General features: G+C 44.4%; 1 protein-coding gene across 1 annotated transcript in view; it reads right to left on the reverse strand.

Moving 5' to 3' along the window:
* PPAP2B (phosphatidic acid phosphatase type 2B) overlaps positions 1-18,480 on the reverse strand; it is a 107,024-nt gene that overhangs the window by 10,723 nt on the left and 77,821 nt on the right. The window contains exon 5 of the mRNA XM_006879726.1: positions 5,595-5,771. Within this exon, the coding sequence (XP_006879788.1) occupies positions 5,595-5,771 (177 nt within the window). The remainder of the gene's footprint in view (positions 1-5,594; positions 5,772-18,480) is intronic.

Here is an 18,480-nt window from a genome sequence, read left to right on the forward strand (position 1 = left end):
TTCACAACCTGTTTCCCAAGGCTCTGCTGTGTTTAAACCAACATTCAAGGGTCAAGCATTTCACTCGCTGTTGTGCACGTCAAGATCTCAAATAAAGGGCACCATCACAAACACTGCAGGGAGACGGCCCATCTAAGAAGGCCAGTCTCACTGAGGTGCCATAGAATCTCTGTGGGAAAAGGTCGTAGAGTCACAGGGCCTCCCAGTCCATGGTCACAGAGGAGGAATCTAGATTCAGAGGGGAAGTGTCTTGCTTGAAGTCACAAGTTAATTAATCACCTATTACTTAAGTAATGCTTTATCCAGCACCTATTGTGTGTCAGCTGACATACTAGGCATTGGGGATGACTAGCCGAAAACTTAAACCATGGATTATGTTATTAAGGTGCCCACAATCTAGCTGGGGAGACAGACATATAAACAGGTAACTGGGAGACATCAGGTCAGGTGCTGTGTGGAGAACAAAGTGCAAAAGGCGATGGGAGTGCTAGGAAAAAGTTAAGGTCTCCTGGGACCAGGAGGTGTAGTAGGCTGAACAGTGCCCTTCATAACCTAAGTAACCGTATCCTTACCCCTGGAACCTGTGGAGATGTTACTTTATATAATAAGAGGGGTTTGTCAAGGTGATTAAAGTGAGGACCATTAAAATGATTAAAATGGGGAAAATTAGGGGTAAGAATCTGGGCTGCAACCCAGAAGGCATGCAGTCCAAATCCACCAGCTTCTCCACGGGAGAAGACGGGGCAATCTCCTCGGGTGCGATTAACTGCCTCTGAAAACTTGCCAGAGGGTCAGCAGTGGGTTGGTTCCGATGCGCTGGTATACAACAGTGACAATGTGATCACAAGGGTCTTCAGAGCAGGGAGCTCTGGTGCAATGTCCTTCGGGTGTTGAGCTGCTAACACAACAGTGGCATCTCTCTAAAGGCTCTTTTGGGAGAAAGATGGACAATCCTCTTCCACAAGGTTAACAGTGTGGAAAAGTGCTGAAGGGTCAGCTATGTGTCAGTTTCGACTCAACAGCAACACCTTAGGGGGGAAGCAGGAGAGTTGGAGTCAGAGAAGGAGATGTGATGGAAGCAGGTAAAGAGAGACTGAAGGATGCTACCTTGCCGGCTTTAAAGATCGAGGAAGGGGGGGCAGAAGCCAACTGGTGTAGATGACCTCCTATTCGTGCTTTTAAAGTTGATTCTGATTCATGGTGACCACAAAGCAGAACTGCTCCAGGTTTTCAAGATGAATGTTTTGGAAGCAGATGGCCAGGCCTATCATCTGAGAAGACACTGCGTTGTTGCTGTTGTGTGCTGTCAAGTCAAAACCACCCTTAGGTGACCCTCCAGCAGGTTCACAGAGACAGTGAATCACACAGGAGATTGCCCATCCTTCTCTGGAAGAACAGCTGGTGGATTTGAACCATGGAGAAGACTCCAGGTGGGTTCATATGGACAACCTTTCAGCTAGAAATTGAGTGTTTAACTACTAGTTATTTGTGGCACTTGGGGACACCCATCTCTGGATGCTAGAAAAGGCAACAATTACAGAATCCCCACAGCCAAAGTGGCATGCCAATTTGCCTTTATTTTAACCCCAAGAGATGAGACTCCTGACCTAGAAAACTCTAATAATCTACACTGTTTTAAGCTACTACAGTTGGTGCTAATTTGTTACTTCAGCTGTGGGGTATAGGGTACAAATCCAGAAAGTGTCATCGGAGATAAGAAGACATGGAAACCAAGCTCCATTAAATGGACCAGGCAGAGAAAGGGAACCAATTTCTAAGACAGGAGCTCTGATTATGGGGAAAATTATCGATGCCTAGAGGTGGAGGGGGGCGTGGAGAGGAGTCAGGAGACGAGGTGCTCAAAAGAAGCTTGGGCCTAGAGTCCTTGCTGTGTGTTGGGTTGTTGGGGCCAAATGGTTAACACCTTCTCTCCATATGACTTCTTAACCTGTGTTTCTTTAACAATGAGGACAATTACGGAATCTTCAGTAGAGGATTTTAAGAGGACTAAAAATGACCTGTACAGAGGTCAAACTCTGCAGCTAGCACACAGTTAAGTCCTCAATGAACACTAGTGATGATTATTTCTATTATGTTATTGAGGCGGACCCATAGAGGTTGTGCAATAGTGGGAAAAGACTACACGTTTCCAAGCACTCTGGGTCGTAATCTTTACACCCCATACTGCGCTGACTCTTTCTTGGTGCTGTTAATCCCAGAAGATATCTTTACATTTCCAGAACCATTCAATACGTCATAGTCTAAGGGGGAAAGAGCTTGGTTTTTGGCCCTGGGATTTACTGAGGCAGGCAGCCTTCATTCATGGAAATTCTGCCAGTGTTACAAGCAGAGCAGAGGCCACAGGTCTCTGCCTGGGCTGCAGAGAGCTCCAGTGCACAACGTGAGGAAAACCTTTGACAAGGTTGAAAACCTGTGAGGCAGCTCTTTGTCATCTTCTTCACACGTCTTCTCTCTTAGCACTCTGGGTCCTGGAAAGGCCCGCTGATTACCCTCATGGACTACTCATCTCTAGTTCCCCAACTTGGCTTCAGTCTCCTTCACAATCAAATAGAGAACCACAGCACCCTGGGTGCTATCAATGGGAAAGGTCCGACTGCCTTCCTTTTGACATACTGAGTATTACTAGGCTTGATCGGCCACAGCTCCCAGCTACATCCTCGTTCGGGCTTCTCAGTGCCACACTCAGTGCTGGGAGCCAATGCCAGGCTGGCCATGGGCTCCCGCTGTGCCAGGCTAAGGTGTCAGACACTGGAGACAAACGATAAAAACAGTAGCGTCCTTGCCTTTACACGTATACAGCTGAGTGGGCAAAAATCAGGGGAAGATATTTATCAACCCTCTCTAAACCATCTCTGTATTGTGTAACAGGCTTTCAAACTCAAAGGAATGACTGTCTCAGACCAAAGGGCTGGGAAGGACTCTGTGACACCCATAAATTATAACCTAAGCAGCTGCCTGTGCTGCTTCTGCCTCAGGTTAACTCTGGCTGCCCTTCAGCTTCGGTCATCTTTCTCTGTACAAAGTGCAGAGGGCAAAGCCTGGAATCAATGTCTACTAGCTCTATGACCTGGACAGACGTTACTCATCTCTCCAAGCCTCAGCTACTTCATCTGTAAAATGGCTACATAAAACGGCTTTGCACGGCTAAAAGGATGTAAGAGGTAGAGCGGCTGAACTGTTGCCGCAGATGATAGCTGCTTTCTAAATGCTAGGACCAAACTCTTTTTCTGTGCTCTTGTTTGCTCAGAGCCAAAGAGAATGAAAGTCAGATCTTGGGTCTCTTTGAGAAAAGAAGGCTTCGTCCTCCAGGATACTTGGGCCAGGTCTCTAAGACATAAAAGAAAGGAAGGCTACAAAGGATCTCCCACCTTTTAATGTTTTTTAATAGGGGGTACAGAGACTCCAATTAGGGCAGTGGCGCCAAGAAGGAAACACAAGAGCAGGCTCTGTGTGTTGTCCTCCTGCTGAGAGCAAAGCGCAGAAGGGCACAGTCAGCAAAGGGTTACCTTCCACTGCAAACGCCCATCCCCCTTGCTGCCACTTTGCGTTAAAGGGCCAGTCACTGGGGAACAAGCGAGTCAGTGACAGCTGCTCTCATTAAGGCTTGGCTTCCTCAACTTTTCTGTCTTTGACAAAAAGGAAAGAAAGAAACGACAAAAGCCATCCAAATAGCCATCCCTTCCGCTAGAGTTCCCATGCAGAGGCTGGCATGCAGTTCAGATGTGACTTTCTTCTAGGTACCCATTTTGATCACCCCCAACTCTCTCCCTCTCTTCTTGACCTGAGAGCCCCCTGCCTGCCAGAGAGCACCCAGCATAGGTGATTTCTGAGGGGCTGCCTCATATTGTGGTTCCTGTTCTTTGTCTGACAGTGTGAGCAGCTAGATTGGGAAGGGATTTGTTTGAGAGCAAGGACTGTGACTTATGCATCTCCACACCATCAAGAGAATGCCCCCTCTGCTATCTGCAAGAGAAGGCTGGTCAACTCATTAACCCCAGGTTTTTGTTTACCAAAGGAGCCTGTGCTTACTTGAGAACTAGATTCCTGAGAGACCTTGTGAAACAGACAGAATAACAAATGGTCCTGGTTCCCAAGAAATTACAGTCAAAAGGGCAGCACAGAAACATCTCACTAGAAAATGATCAGTGTCATGACAGAGGAAGAAGGGGCCCTAGTGTAATATGCGACTCGGTTGAGCCATGAACCAAAAGATCAGCAGTTAAATCCCATCAGGCATTTCAAGGGAGGAAGAGGAGTAGTCTCCTCTCGGAAGGATGCTCAGCCTGCGAAACCAAGTGAGTGGATGTCATGAGCTGGAACTGACTTGTTGGCAGCGAGTATGTTTTCTATAATAAAAGCAAGTGGGGAGAGGTTGCTATACAGAGGCATGTGCTGTAGCCCGCCTTGGAAATCAGAACAAGAACTAGGACCTGGTTAAGAGCTCTCTCCTGTTCCTAATCCTTACTGTGAATAAGCAAGAATTATACTAGTAACAATGCAACCAACAAGTGTGGTCTGAAAGCAACCAGCCATTGTTTTCAGAGATCCCAGACAGACTGAGAGTGTCTCTTAGTGGGCCCGGGTCAGGATGACGTCAAAGAAAGTGTTCAGCTATGTTTGTAGGGAAAAGCCTCAAAAGTTTTAGAAAATAGGAAAAAGTGAGGTGACTAGGGAAATGGAGGCTCAGAGAGGTGGTAATCACTCACAGGAAGTCAGAAATAAAGAATAAAGAGATGTCCTGGAGAAAGTGCGCCAGAGTGCTCCTTAGAGGCAAGGATGGTGAAGCTTTTCCTCACGTATTTTGGGTTGTGGTTATGATGGACCATTCCTTAGAAAGGGCAGCAGAAGAGAGGAAAACCTTTAACCGCAAGGACTGATATCATGAATACAGCCAAGTATGTCAAGAGATGATGAGGATGGCAACAGGATAGGACAGAGTTCAGAACCATTCTTGGCAGGGTCACTGAGTCAAACTGAACTTGATAGCACTTAACAACAACAAAGGGTGGCTCATCCACCTGGGATGTGTCAGAACACAGTTCCATCTTTAGAAGTTCTGTGATTAGCTATGCAAGGTCCTCAATCTACAGAAAGTCCATCCTCACTCCATACAGAGTTAGGGTCTGACCAAGATACCGTGAAGGTCACAGAGGGAAAGATGCATTTTCTGCAAGGAGTTGAGACAGCTGAATCAAATGTGTCTGTCAAAACAGCACTGAGCACCAGATGAGGCAAGAGATCCAGGCCCTTCTGGTAACTTGCCACATGACCTCAGCAAGTTTTTTCCCCTCTCTCAGCTTACATTTCCTCATTTATGCAATGAGGGTGTTAGACAATATCTAAAATTCCTTCCAATTCCAATAATCTGTGAGTCCAGTTTACAGACCATGCTTGCTGCTCAGCCACAGGATGGGAAGAGACGGGAATGTTTCTTACTTTACTGGAGAGGCTCTGAGATGGCCAAGCAGGGAACAGGACTGAGAGCGCTCTGGATCTGGTCACTGAGCCGGAAACATTTAACAAGGAAGCAGTCTCAGACTGGGCTGGTGTAATGAGGACAAAATGCTACTTACTATGCAGCAGGCCACCAGGGCCCCTTGAACGAATCCTGCCAGGACATCACTGGGATGGTGCTTGTGGTCAGAGATGCGTGACAGGCCCGTGTAGAAGGCCATCATGAGCAGCGTGAACTGCAGGAGGGGCCGGAGCAGGCGGGCACCTCGCCAAGTGAAGCGGGCCTGCAGGTACAGCTGGAGGGAGGAGAGAAAAGGAGACTGTAAGTGGCAGGCCATACACCCGCACTGGAGCACCCACTGGACCACACACGCTTTGCTTCAGCCAAATGGAACCACTGGGACCTTGAGGGTATGCTATAGGGGCATTTAACTCCGATATGACCCCAAGTCCCTTAATGAAACTCACTCTGAGCCTTAATTCTCATACTAGAAAATATGTTACCCAAGGAGGGTCAAGAGAAATGGTACAGATGAATGGCTGCAGCAGACTTCATGGCTCATAAAGCGAACACACGAAAAACAGTCACAGAATCATTTCTAACTCATGTGACCTCATGTGACTCAAACTACAATTGTTTGTTCCATAGCATTTTGGGTTTTTTCCCCCCCATGTATGGTGGTGGTGTTATGTGCCATCGAGTTCCTTGCAACTCACAACGACCCTATGAAGCCCTGAACCCTGCTCTATCCTGAGCCAACTTCATTGTCTCTGACACCCTGCCCTCGTCACCCCACTCACTGAGTCAATCAATCTCATCCAGGATCCTGTATTTATTTTTAGAGAATGCATAGATAGTGCTTGTGAATGTATAACTACAATTCATTTTTTCCCTTTTTATTTGTATCAAAGTTTATAAATCATATTGGCTTTTCATTCACAGATATTTTATTTTATAATATTAATTATAATTGACTATAGCATTATCAATGGCCAATTTTTGGGGAAGTAGATGCCCAAGCTTTTCTTTGAAGGTGTCTCTGGTAGAACTTAAAACTTCAATCTTTCAGTGAGCTGCTGAGTGCATTAACCCTCTGTATCATCCAGGGAATTGGAATTAACGAATGGGAGGTTCTGAAAGAAACTCTACCTAGAATTAAGGGCACAACCTTTGTACCACCTGCCTCTCAAAATTACCATAGGAATAAAAAGCATGACACAAATGTAAAGGGTGGTTATCACAACACTTAAAAAGTTATGCTGATGCTGAGTGAACTAACTCAGTCTCATAATGACAAATACTGCATAAGATTATTGTAAAAATTGAAGGGATACCTAGTAAGCCATGCATGGAGATCCAAGCAAGGAAGGGATGGGAGTAGAGGGGTGAGGATGGGCAAGGAGGAAATCACAGGGCCGTACAATTTTGTGGGCAGACAGAAAAGGTAAAGGAAATGGGAAAAATCTGGTGGTAATCTGGAAAGACGAGGTAATGGTGGAGATAGTTCAATGAGGATTAATTTTATAAAATACAATGTATAGGGATGGTTGTATGAAAAACAATATGAAGGATACTGTGAAACACAATGTGTGTGTGTGTGTATATGATTTTTATATACAAACCAATATAAAATGAATCTTTTTTTTTAAAAAAAAAAAGAAAAGTTATGCTGCCTTTGCCTCAAAGGACAGTGATACTATTGAAGAGCTGGTTTCTATACCATTTCTATAGATCTTTGGATTTCAAATAAGAATATAAGGAAACACATAAACCAACAAGACAATGCCAGAGAACTCTCAAATAAAAGTTGACAGATGCTGAACTGGGTGAGGCAGAAGATTAACCTGAAGAAAAAGGTGGTGGGTGTGTGGGGGACCCCCAGCACAACACTCCCGACGCAAGTAAAGAAGTGAAATGACGTCAACTGGGCATTGTCCACTTGGAGTTATCTTGCTGCTGTTTCCGTTCTAACCTCCTCTGGGCACAACCTACTTCCCAGGTTCCTGTGGGAACTTGGGGAATGAGAAGGAAGAGGCAAGGAACTTCCGACTACAAATCAAAGGAGAGGCCAGGAGAAAGGGGAAGAGAGCAGAGGGGAGGGGTCTGGGGGTCTAAAGATAGACTTGGTACAGTGGCAAAGGCGTGATGGGGCCCTTCCTGAGACAAATGGACACCTTCCTTTTGGCGGCTAGGAAAGAGTAAGTGTTCATTGCTCTTGAGACAAAAAGAATGGAAGATCACAGAATCACTGACTCCTGGTTGCACTGGGTCAGTCAACAGCACTGAATCTTCAGCTTTTTGGGAAACTATTTTTTAAAAATTTGGGCCATTTTATAATTAATTGTTTTGAAATTGTACTAATGTACTACAGGAAAATCTAAGAGTAACAATGGGGGGAAAGATAACATTGATTTCTGTTGTTGGAAGCTACTAAGAATGATAAAAAAAAAAAAAAAAATCAACACTTTCCTCAGACGCTAATATTTAAAAAATCCAGAATCCACTGCCACTGAGTCAATTCTAATTCATGGCTACCTCCATTGAGTTTTCAAGGTTGTCAATCTTTACAGGAGGAACCTGCCTCATATTTCTCTCAAGAGCAACTGGTGGATTTGAACCAGGGAATCTTGAATTAGTGTAACTCATAACACCCCACCTTACCAGGGATCCTTCTGATACAAACAAAGCTAATTAAAAACCTAAAACCTAAAAGGGAAAAGGAAACACTCATAACAAGATGATTAAAGAAATAGTAATTAATTTACTAAAATCTAAACAGAGCTTTTATGAAATAAAGTATACAAAGGGCAACGACAATACAGAGACCTAAAACTGAATTTATACGAATATTAAATTTATAAATAAAAAGTTACAGACTTAAAAACAACAAGCCATCATTCCTGCCCTTGGTGCATCCAGTTGGGGAATATATGAAGACAGGTGAGCACACTGTAGTGCTTCACATGCTTCAGGGAAGGGAGCTTTGGTGGTGTAGTCCATCGGGAACTGTGCTACATACCCAAAGGCCACATCTCTGTGGTGCTTCAAACCCACCAATGGTTCTGAGGGAGAAAGATGGGAATCTCTTCCCGTACAACTAACAGACTCAGAAATCCACTGGAGTGTCAGCTATGAGTCAGTTCCAACTGTAGAGCAATGAGTAAGAGTGCAGAGGAAGCTGTAGGGTCAATGTCAGTTGCTAAGGGGTCAATCTAGGAGATGAACAGGTGTTTGCTGGGCATTAAAGAGGATAGTAGTGAGGGTCTGTGCACAGTGCAGGAGGAGCCATGGTGTAGAGGCAGCGACTCCAGTTCCCAAGAGCAAGTAGCTTAGTCTCGCTGGAAAAGGCAGAGTATGAGGGGTGATGAGAAACAGGGCTGGAGAGGCAAGTAGGAGCCAGATCAGGAAAATGTCAACCAAAGGACTTGACCTTTATTCAGAAGGCCAGTGTCTCCAAAGCATTCCAAGGAATACTAAGGGCTTGCAAAAACCAAACCAAACCAAATCAAACCCACCAAAAGCAAACTGATAAATGGTCTGTACTAAATTTTTAGTTTGGCCATTTACATTGATCCAAGGCTGATTGGTTCTGAGAAATCCTGTAGAAGATGGACTTATTTGGCCTTAAGTCATTCACTGTTACAGAACACTTAGCTACTGAATCATGACAGGGAGATACTGCTGTAGGCATTCTTGAGAGATGTTATGTTTTGAAGCAAGGCACTCAGTATTTATAAAATAATAATAATGACGTGGCTGCTTTTCAAGAGCACTGGGCAAGTCAGGGTCATTAGAAACAATATTAAAAAATCACACAAAAGATCAAAGCTTAAGCCAAAGATGACTCCTCATTTCTACTGAAATTCTCAATAAATGGGAAGGCAGTAGATTGCCACCATGTATCAAAAGACCCCCTTTTTTTTTCTGGGAGCGAGAACGGAGATGATGCTGGTCTAACTTGTACTCAGCAAGTCGGCAGGGCAATGGTGAGATCAAGGCGCAGGACTATTCCATTCGGAACACATCCACTAGTCTGGGTTTGCTCCAACGGAGCTGGGTGGTGTTGGTAAGAGAAAGCATACACTTTAATCAGAAAAACCTCACTAAGACTCTGTGGTATTTTTCTTTTATAAAATGGGCTTCAAAACCACTATTTTTCAGGGTTTTGATGTAGATCTCTAGATCAAGTGCCTGGCACCCTTAACAAATTGCTGATGTTGCCGGGTGCTGTTGAGTTGATGCCAACGTAAGAACTGCCCTAGAAGGTCTGTTTTGGCTGCAATCCCGAGGAAACAGATCACCAGGTCTTTCTCCTGGAGAACCACTGGCTCAATTTGCACTGCTAGCCTTTTCGTTAGCAACCAAGCACATAACTACTGTGCTCCCAGGGCTCCTTTGTCAATGAGCGATGATTTTATTCTCCAGTTATTTATTTATTTTTTTATTTGAGCCCAGCAGCACTGAGATATTTTTCTTTCCCTTGCCGGTTCAGGTCTTCAGAAAACATTTCTTCACAATCTAAGCCTCCTCCCTCAACCCCCAGCCCATGGTTAAGGGTCTTGGGAATCAGGGTGGAGCAGAGGAAGGGTGGGTTTCCCAACCAGACAAGGCAGACATCTCCCCTTCCACTAATTCTGCTACTTAAGGCTGGAGTTTAATATGAGAAAAAACAAACAAAACAAAAACAACCCAACAAAAAACAAACAAACAAACACCAAACCAACCAACACACAAAAAACAATCAACCCCTAAATATTTAAGAGGAACTTGGAGAGAGAGGAAGAGGACAGTCATCAGAATAGCTTCAGGAAGGGAGTGGCTATGAATGAGAAAGAAGAGTAGGGGGCCATGAGAAAAGAATGCATTTGGGAAGCAGTTTGACATGGGATTGTAGTCACCAAAGGCAAGCCATGTTCCTTTCCCCAATGACACAGCCCCAATTCCAGGCTTGGCTCTTCTACTTATCATGTATAAAGTTAGGGAGTGGCTTAACTTCTCTAAGCATCTATAAAATAGAGATAAGCTTATCTCCAGGTCAGTGCTGATAGGCTCAAATGAGACAATATTCCCGCTACTCCTCCTGGCATGCAGAAGGCATCCACCACATTCCAGAAATCCACATTCCAGAAATCAAGGTTACCCTTGAGCTTTAGTAGATTTACTCAGCCATTTCACCAAAACAAGTTACCAGCGCAAGAAGTGGCATAACCCCCTCTTGTTCAGTGGCTACACTGTGTTTGAAAAGTAAACTTGTGGTCGTAGGCTTTGAAATTAACCCAAGGATCTGATAATTCACATGCTATCCCATACCAATAACTGCGAAATAGATCGGATTTTGCCAGTAAATAATATTTATACAAATCACTGCATGCCAGAATGGGAAGTGGCTTTTGTTTACCTTTTAATTATTCTGTTGCTGTAAAGTGGAGGGCGTTTGACATCTAGACTTCTCTTGGATCAGTGAGTGCATTCTGAATGCTCTGAGGTTGTTCACTGTTGTCAAATCAGCCCCTGACGCATGCAAACTTCAGACCCAATGAAGTCAAACACATCACCTTTACAGTCTGAAGATAATACTGTTGTAATCTACTGGGTGTGTGTGTGTGTGGGGGGGCACGGTTATCAGCTGATTTTCAGATGTAAATCACCAGGGCTTTCTTCCTCTTGTCTGAATCTGGAAGCTCTGTCAAAATACATCACAGCAACACACAAGCCTCCACTGGGTGGAGGCTGTACTTGAGGGTCACTGGCCAGGAAATGAACCTGCATGTCCCACGTGGGAGGTGAAAATCTTGCTACTGAATCATCTGAACCAAAAGACCAAGGAGACTTCTCCTGAATCAGAATCCCTACAAGGATTTCAGCTAAGTCCTAAACAAACTGAAATGAGTGAGAGGAATTGGACAAGCAAACTAACAAAACCAGAAAACCTAATTCACTTCTCTACACCAGGTCACCTTTTTTTTTTAAATAGCTCTTGAAAACATTCACATTTTTAATAGTATTTATTTACCTCTTCTCTAAGATTGCGTGCACAGATTCTCCTGTCTTTTTAAAAATTAATTTTAATGAAAATTTACAGAGACTTTGGATTTCCACTAATTCATTGTTGCACACTTTCCTCACTGCTCACCTCTTCCCCCAGTTCGCTTTTCTCTTTGAAAAGTTAAAAAAAAAATTATTTCAGTGTTATACAACCCCACCCCACCCCACTGTGCAGCTTTCATTCTGGACTCTTGTCATGACACCAGGTCACCTTAAAGTCTCTTTCTTATACTATTATTTTGCTTCCAATTGCAAAAAATAAAAAAAAAAAATCCAACAACAAAAACACACCCCTGGTGACTGTGGATATGATGATCATTATACCACAGTCTATGTCTGCTACTAAAAATAATGTATGTGAAGGTCCTTTGGCATAGAACATACTCCACAAATGTAGTTTCTTCTCCCCACTGGTTGGAGCTTCAAAACAGAGGTTCTGTGGAATTCCAACAAAACCTCCTTAGAAAGCTGTGACTGAATTCAAGCTGCCTTCTCTGGTCGCAGCCAGCAGTCAGATGCTGTGTGAGTCACAGTCACACTCACTCTCCCTTGCAAAGTCATTTGTGTTTCATTAATGATTTGCATACTGGTTAAACAGGTCTGCACTGTCCTCTCACTTCATTTCCATCACTCCTGGGACAGCTCTGTGAGGAGGGAAAAGGGAGTCTTTTGTCCTCTCCTCTGTCCTTGCCTCTTTTCCTCCTGGAAGCCAGTCCGGGTTGCTGACACTCACCCACTCACCGTTAGAAACATTCTCCCTGCTCTGATTTCCCCCACAACTGCTCCCATTTGACTATGGCTCATGTTCCTGCTGGCTCTCCTACGAGGTGGGTACAGAACTAGAATTTCTCTCTGGGAAGTCATTGAAGACTGGAAGTTATTCCAAGATTGTTTCTACTTCAGTACAAGCATGCTTTGCTTATCATCCATTTGGATAACATCCAAATGCATACATGTTCAGGGCCTCATGAGTTATTCTTTTATTTTTAAAAGGGAAAGCAGGTCTCCTCTTGGTTATTTTCCCCCTCTCCTAATGGCACTCTGGTGGCCTAGTGGTAAGAACCCGGGCTGCGATCCCAAATACATGTGGTTCAAATCTGCCAATCCTCACGTGCACTTAACTGCCTCTGAAAACCCACTGGAGGGTCAGCTATGGGCCAATTCCAATTGGACGATAAACAACAACAACGGCACTCTGGTGCAGTCTGTAGTATGCTGCATTATTACACAGAACGAAGCTATGTGTCTCCAGTGGTTTGACCCCACCAGCTGCTCTCAGGCAGAAAGATGGGCAACCTCCTCCTGTTAAGATTTATAGGCTCAGAAACCTGAGCCTGCTTTGAGTCGGGATCCACTTGGTGACAGTGATTACCCCCCACCCCCCTTCCTTTTTCAAGCGGTATAAAGGACCCCAAACCCAGGCTCTGGCCGCACTGGACCAGAAGTGGGATAGAGGAGGGTGAGGCAGAGACATGGCTCTGGGTGGGGACTTTTCCAGGGGCAAGTGGTGGCAGCAAGGGCGGTGGGGTTGGGCTGTGACTGTTGTTGCTGAGGCAGGTAGAGCGGCAGGTGGGGCAGGGCGCGCTCCACTCCCTCCCTCCCTGCTCACTTCTGCCACCAGTGAGTGATCCTGCACGCAGAGACTTGACAGTGGCAGCAACATGATGGGGCCAACTGGAAGCGGGCTTACGTGCTTGACAATGATATCCACACTATATCCAAATCACACAGCACCCTTTTCCACAGAACATGTCATGGACTTTAAGTGATACATACTGAAACTGGTCTAACAGTCCTTCGGGTGAATGTCTAGGTGATGTCCAGGCGATTTTCCTTCTCTTCAAGAAAGAACTCGGATTTTGTTTTCTGTCATGTTTAGGGAGAGGAAGGAAAACTACCCCTCTGCTAATGCTTTTAATCAGATTATCTGCCTCTGTCGTAATAATCTTAGGAGGTAGACACTCTTGTGCTCATCTCACAGCTGAAGCAATATAGGCTAAAACTAACCATGTCACTTGCTCATTTTACAATGAATAAGGTTTGCTTCGTTCCAAGCGGACGTTCTAGCCCTAGAACCACCTGGTTCCCATAGGGATTTAGTGCACTCAGACAAAGCATTGGTCTTTTGTACTGAGTGTCTGTCCACAAACAGAAAACGAATATATGATTATACATTAATTGTATAACAACAGTCCACAATAAGAGGTGCATAACAAAGCGGACTGGGGGAGGGAGAGAGGGAGGGAAAAATTATGCCACAATGAGCGATTTTTAAAATTTTTTTTAAAGAGCCAACTGGGGGAATGGGAGGAAAATGTGCAACAATGAATGATAAATCAACTTTTCTGTAACTTTAATTAAAATCACAACAAAAAATATTAATTAAAAAAGTGTCATTTGAGGGTGCCACATGGCTGCCATGAACTAAAGGACAACCTGCACCTCAATGTATTGTAGTTATTTATTTTTCTGTTTTTTTCCTAGAACATTGTGAGCACTTTCTGTGTCCCCAGGCCCTCCAACAGGCTCTGGCACACAACAGGTACACAGCAACTTCTTCATGTGGAGTCACGTGCTATTTAACATCCATTCAGGTAGCATCTTATCACACATGCATCCCGTAAGGTTAACGCAAGTAACAAAAACAGTCAAACAAAACCCCAGACTCATGGCCTTCAAGTTGGAACTGACTCATAGCTGACCCTCCAGTGTGTTTTCAGAGGCCATAAATTACACAGGAGGGGTCCTGTCACTCACTGATTGGTGGTTTCGAACAACCAAAGAGGCGCTAGAATTTCCTAAGGACTACTACACCACCACAGTTCCAGTCGCATCTCTGAAATTGCAACCGGAGAACCCGATGTACTGAATACAACAGCTTCCTGCACACAGTATGTATCTTGCTTCTTCTATATAAAGCAAATGAGCTGCCAGGTGTCTAATAGTACCCACTGCTGTCTAGTTGATTTCAAGCTTATAGAAACCCTCCCTCCACTGGTTTTCTGAATCTGTAAATATTTACTGGAGGAGACTGCTCATCTTTCTCCCACAGAGCAGGTGGCGGACTCTAACTGCTGACCTTTTGGCTAGTAGCCCAATACGCTACACACTATTCCAACAGACCTTATAGCATGAAACTGTACCATGCTTTCTAGCTAAAGAGTTTACCAAATAAGTGTTTACTCAACTCACAGGCAACAGCGTCCAATCTCCTGTATCGCCTCTCTCGAGTTATAGAGCCTTATCTCTCTTTTTAATAGTTTTCTTTAGAGCATGTTACTGTGAAGTGCATGATGGCTTATAAGCACAGCAAAACCTGTGCTAATGATAGTTGTAGCAAGAGGAAGAGAAGAAATATCCATTTGGAAGTGACACAAAAGACTATTAAAGAAGGTGGAGGTGGAAAGTCAGTGACTGTTACTGCTTGGGGAAAATGACCTAAGCTGTTAAAGGATCTTTTCAACTGAAAGCGATGTGCCTAATGAAAATGCAAGGAAGTTCTAGGTATGAGTAAGAGGTCAGACATGGAGATATTGCTAATGATGTGGACTGTGGACCAAACACAAGACTGACTCCCTTTCAGCCTGCAGATACTCACTGCTAAGGCACAAAGCTTCCCTGAGATGCTTAAACAAACAAACAAACAAAGCAAGAAAACCCCCAAACCCCAAAACAGACCCATATTATAATATGGGTTCATACAGCATCCAGGTCACATTAAAGTCCTATTTCACAGAGTGTAGTGTGGATGTGAAGTGATGTGTAACTGTAGATACATAGACAGGTGAATGGTGAAGGTAAGGATTAAGAGGAAAACTATCTGATGTGGTGTTTTATTCCTTTTGGCAACAATAATCTTACTCCTACTCCTATATTGGCATTTTATCAGATTCCCAGGATCTGAGGAAAGACTACACCTCATGGGCATACCAGACCCCACTGTTTCAGGATTTAAACACGAACAAAACCTCAATGACTAACAACCACAGGCTTGAATGTGGCTGTTAGAACACAGCCACTTCCCAGTTTCCAGTTTCCTTGGTACTTAACAGCACTGGACACATAAACAGTTCTCATATCGCAGCATAGTGAAGACAAGAGGTACACGGGTCAGTAAACAGGCAACAAAATCATCCCTGTTCCACACAGCTTTTTCAGGGTCAATCAAGTGAGTGACGGGGAGATAGGCTGGGGGGTGGAGGTGGATCCTGACTGCAATGATCCAGAGTGTGACTGAGTGCAGGGTACCTGAGGTTCACTCATTCAACGAGTCATCAAATACCTACTACACACTTGTCTTGTTTTAGAAAATGGAAATACCAGTTAGTAAGGAGACAAAATCCTCCCCACACTGAGCTTACAATTTAACTAGGAGAGACAAACAAACAGTATAAAAAATTTCAGATGAGGGGTGGGGGAAGGGCAAAAGGGAAGAGGTGTTATTTTAAAGAGGATGGTCATGGAAAGTTTCCTTAAAAAGCAGCTGAAGGTGGTGAGGAAGGCAACGTGGAGAGTTCTGGGAATGGACACAAGCAGGCAAGGGAATGCCTTGCTGCCAACTTGCTGCTGCCTCTTCTGAACTGAAGAACAAGGGCCGGGCCTCAGGATCTCAAATGTCTTTTCAACTCTCAGGTGTACACTCTCTGCTCCCTATCATCCATCAAAGCTACACCGAATGCTTACAGCTCACCCCACTCACTAGACCTTTCCACTTGCACAGTGGGATCCTTTCAGTCTCTCCCACTGTCATACAACTAAGCCCGCTGGAAGCTTCTCTAGTCTAACACCCATCAAGCCAAGTCAGCTTGGGTGTTCAATTCTGAGCTTCCAAAATAACCTATCACTTAACCTTTATCTCTCCCCCTAGAGTCACTGTCTGCTGTTTCTTGGTTTGAGAACTCCCCCAGTGCTGTGAACATGCTTACCTATCTATGACCCCTAATACCTCAACCTCTAGCACAGTACCTGGTGAATAACAGTTATTCAGTCAAATATTGAAAAGCCGGATGTTGAACGCATAGGTAAGTTCCTTGAGGCAGAGCTCAGGTCTGACTGACACTATCAGCAGAAGAAAGCATACTGCCTGGTACCACAGAGGAGACTCCTGGGATGCTAAATGAATTGGTGTCTACCCTGGTATTGGCATTTTACCAGAGATCCAAGGTAGCCTCAATCCCTGGCCATGCAAGTGCAGGGCCAATGCAGACATGGTCCTCCAGGGTACAGAACAGACTCAGGGCACCGAAGAAGAGTTTATGCCCATTCACAATATGGGACTTTTCTTACTAACATTATGAGTTTCTAATAAGCCTTAATCTCCTTCTTAAACTTCCATGCCCAGAGATAATTTGGTGTTGGGGGGACAGATTCTTTTAAGCCAACCATTCTGCAAATCAATACCAAGCACCCTTAAACCCTATTGGCAGCTCCAGGATGGCAACCAAGAGTGGGTATGGCTGTTAAGTGTGGAAGGTACATTCTGAATCCCACTGTAATAAGGCAATACCTTTGTCTCTTCTCATCTTTCCACATTTGTAATAGTTCTTTATCTCCACCTCCTGCCCCGTAAGCCTATAGTTCTTAGTCTGAAAGCTTCCCTGAAGCCCGTCCACCATGAGTGACCTGCTGGTATTTGGCACAGCTTCTAACATGCCAGGAACACAGCTGACAAACTGACATGTGAGTAATGGTTACCATGTGTAAGACTTTTGTTTAATAAGGAGATAGACTACTAGTCAGTAAGTGTTCATTGAGATTTAAAAAAAAGAAAGAAAAAGGACTACAGAAATTGAATAATTGACACCTTCCAACGCCACTCTTTTTTTTTTTTTTTTTTTGGCAGAAAGGGAAAGTAGGGTCCAAGCAGGAAATAATGGAAACCTCTCTGCAAAGGAGACCTAACTATCTCCTCGTTAAAGCTGAGTTCATTGACGCTCTAAAGTTTAGTAACTCAATGCACAGGCACACAGCCAGTAATCAATCGGCATGGTCAGATTTGATTCCCTGTTTGAGTCTAAAGGCAAAAATTGCCAATGCTATACCCAGCCAGCTCAAATGTGATCCCCAACTCCCACCCCAATGCTCCAGGAAAGTGTAAAGTCACAGGCTGCATCGCTGTGGGCTGTGGGGAGGCTACACATTCCCCCAACTCTCAGTCCTTCTTGAAGCCAACATAAAAGCACTGAGAAGGTCTAAAAGCTCCTTTGATGACTGACCTCAGATAGGCAGACGGCAATGGAGCTCTGTGCAAAAGGCCTGTGATCTCCGTGCAATATCATATCTAAACCAACTCCCACAGAGACCACGAGCACTTATTATTTGATCCTTCGTTTCAGAAGTGTTAAGGCAAGATAAGTTTAGAGCTTAGATAATCATAGAGCTGTGTGTATGTGTGTACAAGCAGGTGTCTGTAAGTTGTGAAGGCCACGTGTATATTCGTAAGGGTGTCTGAGAGTGCTTGGTGTGCGGGGTGTGAACGAGGGCAAGGGGGCATATGAAGGAGACACAGAATCTCTCTTTCTTTCTCTCCTTCCTTCCATTTTCCCAGCAATATGAAAGCACTATGTCTTATTTCTCCCTAAGAAAGATGTAAATAGACTTTAATCCAAATTCTCCTCATCTCATCACCTCACAGAGTGTTCCTGCAATAATCAGAGCTGGTAAGAACTGATGTTGGGCATGAAAAGGAAACATTTCAACACTAAGGCAGATCTGGCCTAGTGGTAAGAGGCTGTGCTGCAAACCTAAAGGCATGTGGTTTGAATCCACCAGCTGCTCAGTGGCAAAAGACGGCCAATCTCCTCCTGTGCGATTACCTGCCTCTGAAAATCTGCCTGAAGGTCAGCTATGGTTAGATCTGACTCGATGGTACCTAACAACAAGGCAGAGCTGAAGAAATACAAGCTCCCTTCAGGTAAAATTGAAATTAGGAGCCAAGATTTCTGAAGTTTACCCTTTTA

Source organism: Elephantulus edwardii, unplaced genomic scaffold, assembly GCF_000299155.1.
Source record: "Elephantulus edwardii isolate Elephantulus edwardi_28Jun2011 unplaced genomic scaffold, EleEdw1.0 scaffold00005, whole genome shotgun sequence".
Classification (NCBI taxonomy): Eukaryota; Metazoa; Chordata; class Mammalia; order Macroscelidea; family Macroscelididae; genus Elephantulus; species Elephantulus edwardii.